General features: G+C 54.6%; 1 protein-coding gene across 1 annotated transcript in view; it reads left to right on the top strand.

Moving 5' to 3' along the window:
- PPP2R2B (protein phosphatase 2 regulatory subunit Bbeta) overlaps positions 1 to 7,378 on the top strand; it is a 38,417-nt gene extending 31,039 nt beyond the window's left edge. Inside the window, exons 5-9 of the mRNA XM_041397510.1 lie at positions 3,025 to 3,202; positions 4,444 to 4,608; positions 5,765 to 5,934; positions 6,446 to 6,537; positions 7,035 to 7,378. Coding sequence (XP_041253444.1) covers positions 3,025 to 3,202; positions 4,444 to 4,608; positions 5,765 to 5,934; positions 6,446 to 6,537; positions 7,035 to 7,314 — 885 coding nt within the window. The 3' untranslated portion in view covers positions 7,315 to 7,378. The remainder of the gene's footprint in view (positions 1 to 3,024; positions 3,203 to 4,443; positions 4,609 to 5,764; positions 5,935 to 6,445; positions 6,538 to 7,034) is intronic.
- Positions 7,379 to 8,941: the final 1,563 nt, after the last annotated feature.

The following is an 8,941-nucleotide window of genomic DNA, read 5'->3' on the forward strand; positions in this document are numbered from 1 at the left end:
CTCAGTGCAGTGTGGCTGGAGGAGCTGCTGTTTGGTGTCTGCCACTGCGCCGGGGTCAGGCTGCCCCTCCTGCCCCTGGCCAGCGGCCGGCCGAGGCGCAGGGCACCGCGAGGTCAAACACGCTTTGAGTGCTCGGTGTGATGCTTACTGGTGTCTGCTGTGCAGTGCCTGTGCTCCCCGAGGACTGAAGATTGAGTCTTCCACCAGCCCCCTTTGATCTAATGTTTTGGTGATTTCACTTAGACAGATATTTACAATAGCTGTAACCCTTTTGCTGCAGCTTGGTGTTAATCTGACATGTAATTGTCCTGTGATGGGTGTGCTTTCAATTAAAGCCACGTCCATCTATGGTTTAATTTTTAACCACAGACAAGTGAGAAAAGGGTTTTAATGCACCTTGCTGCCATAATTTCTCATCCATTTGGCTTAATGGTTTAAATGCACTTGATGAGCATCATCCTCTGAAGAATTTCTAACCCACACAGTGCAAAGAGGATATTTAACTCTGCTCAGGCTGTGTAGTGAGGTGTTTGCTGTCATTAGCAGAGCTCTGGTGATTTGAATCACCCCCAGTCTAATAGCTGCAGCCCTCTGACCTTGTGTAACTACCTTGGTGTGCTCCTGAGTTCCACTCGCTGTACCTGTGCCTTGGGACATACTAGGAGATAATTAACACAAGGGATATCCAGGGCTTAAACCTTTCCAAAGGGAGGATGTGTTGGCTTTGGTCGCTCCCAGTGCAGGGCAGTCTGGGGTGTGCCCTGCCCCGGGGGCAGGTGCTGGGTGCTGTGGGTGCTTGCTGCAGGCTGTGCCACTGCTGGGGTGCAGTGTGTGCCTCTTTCCTCGTGTTTGGGGCTGTCACAGAGCCCTCTCTGAAGAGCTGCCACTCCACTCTCTCTGTTCCAGCAAATTCCGTGATAAATCCTGGTTTGTGTCTCCATTTTGCGGAAGCACTCAGATTTCTTGGCCCCGTGCGGTTTCCCAGGGATGCTGTGCTGTGCCCCGCTGCCTCTGATTGCCCTGACAGCAGTCCCAGAGGGGCTGTGATGGAGATGCCTTGGCGAGGTCGGCTGTGCTGCTGCTGCATTTCTGCCTCAGCAGAGGGATTTGCCTCTTTTTCTTGTACACGTTCTGCAGAGCATTTCAGTGACAAGGCGGGGACAAGAGATGGAGGCAGCAACTCCGTCAGCTGCGTGGATGAGCAGCGAGGCAGCAGCTTTGTCCTCCTGCAGGAAGGTCCCTTCTGCATGTCACAGGGCAGGTCAAATGTGACAAAATTCTGAGCAGTGTGAAGTTGTCACTTCGCACTGTGAAGTCTGCCATGAACACAGTGCTTGATGCTCATTTTGTCTGCAAAATGCTAAGCTTGGGGTGGCATTGGGCAGTCACAGAATGTAACTTATGGAGGTTGGAACTGAATTCTGGGGAGTGTGCCTGGAGGAGCTGAGCCGCTGGGGCAGGTGGAAAACTCACTGGATTTATCCCTGAGCACTTCCCTGCTCCCTGATTTGCCGGGGACCGGATTACAGTTTCCTTCTCGGAGACTCAAGGCTGGGGTCAATCCGAGCTTCAGCTTGACTAATCCCACTTGACCAAATCCTGTGGAGCACGCTGAGCTCCGGCCGTGCTGCTGTGGAGCAGGGGGCTGGGCTGGGGGAGCGGGGCAGCTCTCACCAGAGGGGGATGTGTGTCATGCACAAGTGTCATGTGTGCTTGGAGTGAGTGGCAGGTCTTCGGCATGGGGTACCTGCCAAAAGCAGAATCAAAATTAAGGTTTACTTCGTTTTAAATGAAAAGTGACTGGCATTGCCCCCCTTCCTGAAAACAGAAAGTAATTGAATTTATTAGTGTTTTATTTTCTTTGACACGGTCTTTCTGTGTACTTGATGAGCTTTGTTAAACGGAATTACCATTTAAAAATGGGTGTGTGTGACACCAGAGCCTGTCCTGAGGTGGGCTCTGGAGCTGGAGCAGGGGGGCACAAGGAGGTCTCTGCTGTTCAGGGTTGTTGTGGCAGCGCTGATTCATCTGGGTGGGTTAGGCAGAAGCTCACTTGGCCTGTGCCTGCTTCAAAAAACCACAAGAACCAGTTCCAGTTGCTGTCACATTGCCCCATTGGTTGGTGTCTCCACTGTGGCTGAGGCCTGGCTGGGCAGCTGCTCCCCTTGGCTGTCCCGAGCCAGGATCCCTGTGCTGCTGTTGGGGAACGAGCTCCCCATCTGCTCCCAGCAAATTCCTGACTGCCCATCACTCCCATCCCCACCTCTGCAGCCAAGGAAAATCTCCTCAGGCAGCACACACATTGTACAAGGAATGGAGCAGCTGGAGGACACAGCTCACTGGCAAGCAGGAGCATGGGCTGGCACACTCTCTGTGTCCGGAGTTATCACTGACCCCACTCCTCACACACGTGATCCCCTCTGCATCTCCCCACTCCCCACTGGGTTATGCTGATTTAGCTAAAGGCAAACACCCATAGCTCTGTTCCTGGTCCTTCCCTGTCCCTTCTCATCTCTTACCTCCATCACTTCACTGTGAGACAAATGAGAAAACATTTAAAGAAAAAATGTGCTGACCTGGCTCTGTCAAGCAAGGTATTTCTGTCAGAAATGCTCCAGGAATTTCAGATCCTGGCCAACAGTGACAAAATGAGGAAGAAGAGGTTCTTCATTTTGTTTTTTTTTTTTTTGTTTTTTTTTTTTTTTTTTTGTTTCAAAGCTTGAACAGTAGCTGCAGCAAGATCAGAGGCTGGTTTACTGGGCTCTCACTGCTTCACTGTGCTCTAACCATCCCAGAGCCTCTCTCAAAATTAGATTTTGGGTCTGCTTGTCCTTCTGTCATACAGGTGGGAAGGCATTAGGTTTCCCTGGGGAGAGCCTGTTAGGGGTGAGTGGATAGAAGCACTGGCATCCAGAGCTCGGTGGGACCCCGTGAGGCCATCCCCCCCTGCCAGGTGCTGGCCTGGCCTGGGGCAGCTGGCTGGACCCTGTCCATGGGTGCTGATGCTCTCTCCTCGCCCTGCAGGTGCCTGTGCTTCGGCCCATGGACCTGATGGTGGAGGCCACTCCCCGGAGGGTGTTTGCCAACGCGCACACCTACCACATCAACTCCATCTCCGTCAACAGCGACTATGAGACCTACATGTCAGCGGACGACCTGAGGATAAACCTGTGGAATTTTGAAATCACAAATCAAAGTTTTAGTATCCTTTGGTGTGTGTGGCTCTGGGAACAGCCCTGGGTCCCAGGGAGGTGCAGCCCCAAGGGAAGCAGCCGGGCTGTGCCCATGCCTGTGTGGATGGGGACAAGTGGGCAGTGCCTTAGCCCCACACCAGTTGTGGTGCCTTGCTGCAGGAGCTTCACCCTCTGCAAGGCTGGCAGGAGTTCAGGGGTACGAAATACTGCTGCCTGCTGTGCACTGAGGGTCCCCAGGCCCATGGGTTGTTCTCAAGGCACTGCCCTCTCATCTCTCCTGTGCCGCTGGTGGGATGCCAGGCTGTGTCCAGACGAGGCATCCAGCACTCCCATGGAGCTGCTCCCTCCACGGCACGGGCTCAGCTGGCGTTGCCACCGCTGCTGCTGTCACCCGATGTGTGGGTGACACATCCTGAATTTGCCTGCAGGGTCTGGTGGGGCGGGCAGAGGGGGGGTGGTCTGCAGGTGGTGGAGGAGACAGATGCCTTGGGGAAGAAGCAGTAATGGTGCCTTGGGGAAGATGGAAGCAGTTATGGTGTGGTCCCAGTGCACCCTGCAGTGGTGACAGGCTGCCAGTCACTGCTCTGCAAATGAGGTTGTGACAGTCACGCTTGTAACAGCCACATCGGAAATAATAAACAGGGCACGAATCGTTGAGGGTATTTATATGGTGTTTCCTGCTGAGAAATCCCTGGGGCATGATTTAGGCAGATGGAGAGGATTTCAGCAGTCACGGGCATGTGGCGATGGGAGCTCTGAGCAGCTGCAGGAGAGTAGGGCTCTGGTGCCTGCTTAATTGCAAGGATGAGGGTGAGGAGTACCAAATCTGTGACAAACCCCAGGGAGTTCACACGGCCCAAGGGACTGACATAGGGGTTTTCTGTTGGTTGTTGTGCCCTGGGCTTTGCTGCCATTGCTGTTTTCAGTATGGCTACTCACCATGGCACAACGTTGCACTAAAAGACGTTTTCTGAGGCCTGGCGTGGGTGGGCAGATCAGGTCTCGTGTGCCACAGAGGGTCTTCAGGCTGGTACCAGAGCTGGGGTTCCCAGCTTAGCAGAAGACATGCTGGATGTTGGCCTTCCCCTGCTGGTGTGGGCCGGCCCCACTCCGTGCTTTGCCTTGTGGTGGTGGTGCCTGCCCGGAACACACAGTTTGCACGGCTGAGGAGAAGCGCCGGTGCCAGAGACATCAGCAGGGCTGGGCTGGGCTGGGCTGGCTGCGTGGGCTCCTTGACTGGCCCTGCCAGACATCGTGGACATCAAACCAGCCAACATGGAGGAGCTGACGGAGGTGATCACGGCGGCCGAGTTCCACCCGCACCACTGCAACACCTTCGTGTACAGCAGCAGCAAGGGCACCATCCGCCTGTGCGACATGCGCACCGCGGCCCTCTGCGACCGCCACGCCAAGTGTGAGCGAGCCGCCGCTGCCCGCGGGTTAAAGCAGCACAAAGAAGGGAGTGGGGAGGCCCACCCGGGCTTGGGTCTGCCCTCGTGCCTCGTTCCCTTCTCCCTTTGGTGTCCCCGTGGCCACTCACGCTCCCCTCCAGGGCCATCTCGGGGTCCCCGAGGAGAGGGAGCTGGGAAGGCTGCTGCGGGAGGAGGGAGCTGCCAGAAGGAGCTGCTGCGGGCAGGGCAGCACCTGCTCAGTGCCAGAGAAAGTAGGTTTGTTGTGTAAGAGGGAATTAGTGCTCAGAAATCCTTTCCGTGAGCTCAGCAGCCCAGATCTGCTTCTGCAGCAGGAGCAAAGCCACACAAAAGCCTTCAGCCCAAAAATAGCTGGCCCGAGCCCCTGCCCGGCCACTGGCTTTGGTTCGCAGACCCGCTCAGGGACTGGGCAGCACCAGCTGTGTGCTGGGACCCCCATCCTGGCTTCTCCTCTGTGTGTGTTTGTGCTGGGACCCCCATCCTGGCTTCTCCTCTGTGTGTGTGTGCTGGGACCCCCATCCTGGCTTCTCCTCTCTGTGTGTGTGCTGGGACCCCCATCCTGGCTTCTCCTCTGTGTGTGTGTGCTGGGAGCCCGGTGCCAGCAGAGCCCCTGCTGCTGCCAGTGCAGGGACCGAGCAGGATCCACACAGCAGAGCTGGTGGCCGTGGCCCTACTGCCCATTCCCAGAGGCACCCAGGGACAGAGCCCTCACAGGGAGACCAGTGCCTCATGACTGACCTGCTGTGAGCAACAGAGACACGTCCTGGGTTCAGCTGCTTTCTGCCTGCCTGAGATCTTTGTTTTTTCTTGTTGCTATCGCTTTTTATATGGAAAAAAACCTCCAGGTTTCTGCCGGTGGTGAAAGGCCACAGCTCTGTGTCCTGCTGTGGGCAGTGCCTGTTCTGCATTGTTGAGATCATTTATATGGGCACTTCAGACATTTTCCCACTGTAGTGGAGCTCCAGGACTTGGTGGGGGGGTGATAAATCTAAGCACATGTGAGTGCTGGGTACAGCATCATGCAAGTGCTCCCTCCCAGAAGCTTCCTGTGGTGCCAGGACAGGGTGGCAGTTCCCTGGCCTGAGATCAGGGAGCTCCCACCTCAGCTAATGCTGGGGCTTGTTCTTTCCTCCTGCACAGTTTTTGAAGAGCCCGAAGACCCAAGTAACCGGTCATTTTTTTCTGAGATCATCTCCTCAATCTCTGATGTCAAATTCAGCCACAGTGGAAGGTACATCATGACCCGGGACTACCTCACTGTCAAGGTGTGGGACTTGAACATGGAGAACAGGCCCATTGAGACCTACCAGGTGAGTGTGGCACAGCCAGGGGCATGCAGCAGTGGGGCACCCGCTGAGTTCCTTCCTGAGCCACACTCTGGGCCAGTGGCAGGAGGGGTGGGTGTGCACCTGTTGTGTGGGAGCTTTATGCCCGTAGATGGTGGAAAGCAGAGTGGTTAAATGTGGGCTCAAGTTGCCTGGTGGGTTGGCACCATGTCCCCAGGCTGAAGGTGGGTGAGGAGAGCAAGTTCAGATGCTGGGAGAGCCATGTGGGAGGCCTTGTGCAGAGCAGGAGCCCTGTCCTGTCACCCTGTGCCAGGGGATGTCCCCTGGCACTGCCTGGGGGTGCCCCAGGCATGTGCAGAGTGGCTGGAGGCGAGAAGAACGGCGGTGTGGGAGGGCACAGGCTGCCAGGCAGTGCCCAGCGCTGCCAGCTCGGCTGTGGCGAGCGTGGGGCACACCCCGTGAGCCAGGCTGAGCCTGCCAGTCCCTGGGCTGTGCTGGCCACCGCGGGGGCTCATCCTGTGCCTCCCACCGGCAGGTCCACGACTACCTGCGGAGCAAGCTGTGCTCGCTCTACGAGAACGACTGCATCTTCGACAAGTTTGAGTGCGTCTGGAACGGGTCTGACAGGTGAGCACGTGCGCCGTGGCTGCCTTCAGCTCCCTTTGGTTTGGCCCAAGGGCTCCCGTGGCCCCTTGGCAGCCCCTTCCTGGCCTTTGGCTGGCTGTGGGGTGTGCACAGGGGCAGCAGGGACCACCTACACCTGCAGCCTGTACGCAAGTGGGGATGGCTGAGGGTCCCACTCTCTCCCGGACAGAATCAGTTCTGCCTCTCTGCTGGAGGAAGGTGGTGGTGGGTTTAGCTTCAGATTGCCAGAATCTGGGGATAATGAGTATCCAGGTGTGACTTACACCGAGCTAGGTGGCAGGAAGTGTGTGACTCCCTGGCAGGGCTGTTGTGGTTTTTGTCTGAGCCATCAGAGTGAGCTGACAAAGCACAACAGGGCCTAAGACAAATTCCAATGCTTACCCAAATCTCATTATGCCTCTGAATGTTCAGTCTTGCTCTGGTCACCAGCAGTTTGCCTCTGAAAAGGTGTGAAAATCATCTGTCCTTCCCCCTTGCAGTGTCATCATGACTGGCTCCTACAACAACTTCTTCCGCATGTTCGACCGCAACACCAAGCGCGACGTGACGCTGGAGGCGTCGCGGGAGAACAGCAAACCCCGTGCCATCCTCAAACCCCGCAAGGTCTGCGTGGGTGGAAAGCGCAGGAAAGACGAGATCAGTGTGGACAGTCTGGACTTTAGCAAAAAGATCCTGCACACAGCTTGGCACCCCTCCGAGAACATCATCGCTGTGGCAGCCACGAACAACCTGTACATATTTCAGGACAAGGTTAACTAGGAGGACCAGGTCTTCTTTAGGAGTCTCATGTACTGATACCAGTAAACACAAGGTTTCAACTGTTCCTTTTCTTTCTTTCCTTCTTTCTTTGTTTTCCTTTCCTTCCTGTTCTCTGTTCAGTTCCTGCTCTGCAGATGGCGGTTGTGCAGAGGGGCGCTGGGGCGCTCTGGCCCCGGGGCCACTGGGGGCACCCCCAGACACCAGATTTACACAGGGAGAGCTGAGACTTCTTACAGGGCAGTGTGAGCATGTCAGGCCTGGCTGTCCCCTGTCCCCAGGCACGTCCCCAGGCAGTGCTGGGGTGGCAGCAGCCCTCTGTCTGGAGGAGGCTGTCAGCTGGGGAAGGGATTGATGGGGTAACACACCGTGGGCTCTGGCCAGCTCTGGTGGCAGTGGTCCCACTCCAATTGCTTTAAACCTGATCCCAGAAACATTCCACCTGTTGTGTGGAAGATTGGAATGTTGCCTCCCTTTGCCATTTTCCACATTTGTCTTTTTATTACAATTACTTTGTGTTTTACCAACAGAGACAGCAAAACCAAACGTAAAATGGAAAAGTTCAGTTTTGCAATGGACAAGCTTAAGGGGCAGGGGGTATGTGCTGCACCTCCAGATGTGTCTGCTCCAGCTAGGTTGCCCCCCCAGCCCCAGAACCCTCCTGAGGATTTGGCTTTGTAGATACTGTGGTGCCTTCTTTGGTATATGAAATACCTTTATAAATGATGCTTCCGACCTGCATTGATCGCAAACCAAACCAACCCTGGGCTCTGCTGCAGTTCTGGGCTTTGCTTTGGTCATTTTTCTCATTCTGTTGTGAGCTCTTGCATGTCGTGACTGACTGTCTCTCTCTCTCTCTTTCTCTTTCTCTCTTTTTTAATTAATTTATTTATTTATTCAATTTTTTAAAGATAAAGTATAAGTTGCTAATTTATGACCTAAAAAAAATCCAACTGTATATTGCTGTTAGCCCCTGACTGTGTCAGAGAGAGGCTGTCTGCAGTCCTACATTATAATAACAATGATAATAATAATAAAACCAGTAACTCTTTCTCTTTGCATGGCGAGGCTGCCTCTTTCTACTCTACAGATTGGTCAGGTCCCTCTTTACTTGAGCAACTGTTCAATAAAAAAAGATTGACTGGATTTTCTGTAAATCTGAAAACTGCTCCTGCAGCAAGAAGCAAGAAGTCAATTACAAAATTCAACACCATCACTTCGGCAGTGGCTCCACAAGGGTGACCCTGTTGCCATCCCTCCCGAGGGGGCACCTGGCACCCCCAGCACCCTTCAGGATCGGACACGAGTCACCAAGGCCAGGTGTCCCCAGGACAGCCTCTCTGCGGGCACCGTGAGGATCATGGCATGCCCGACCAGGGAAAGGAACTGCTACACACCCACAGAGCTCATGGACTGCAGGAAAAGCAGGAGCTGGCTGGAGGCAGGGGCCCCCCACACGCCACTTTCAGAGGAGCCATTCCAAGGGAAGAACAAAGTGCACTGGCTTATGGATTTATTCCGAGGGATGGCTTTCAGGAGTAACTTTTTTTTAAAAATGAAATGGTAAAATAAAATAGCAAGAGTAAATGCACCATTTTATAAGAAAATGCTCCTTTTTGGTTCTGTAAGA

This window comes from Onychostruthus taczanowskii, unplaced genomic scaffold (genome assembly GCF_017590055.1).
Source record: "Onychostruthus taczanowskii isolate IOZ18803 unplaced genomic scaffold, ASM1759005v1 scaffold14, whole genome shotgun sequence".
Lineage (NCBI taxonomy): Eukaryota > Metazoa > Chordata > Aves > Passeriformes > Passeridae > Onychostruthus > Onychostruthus taczanowskii.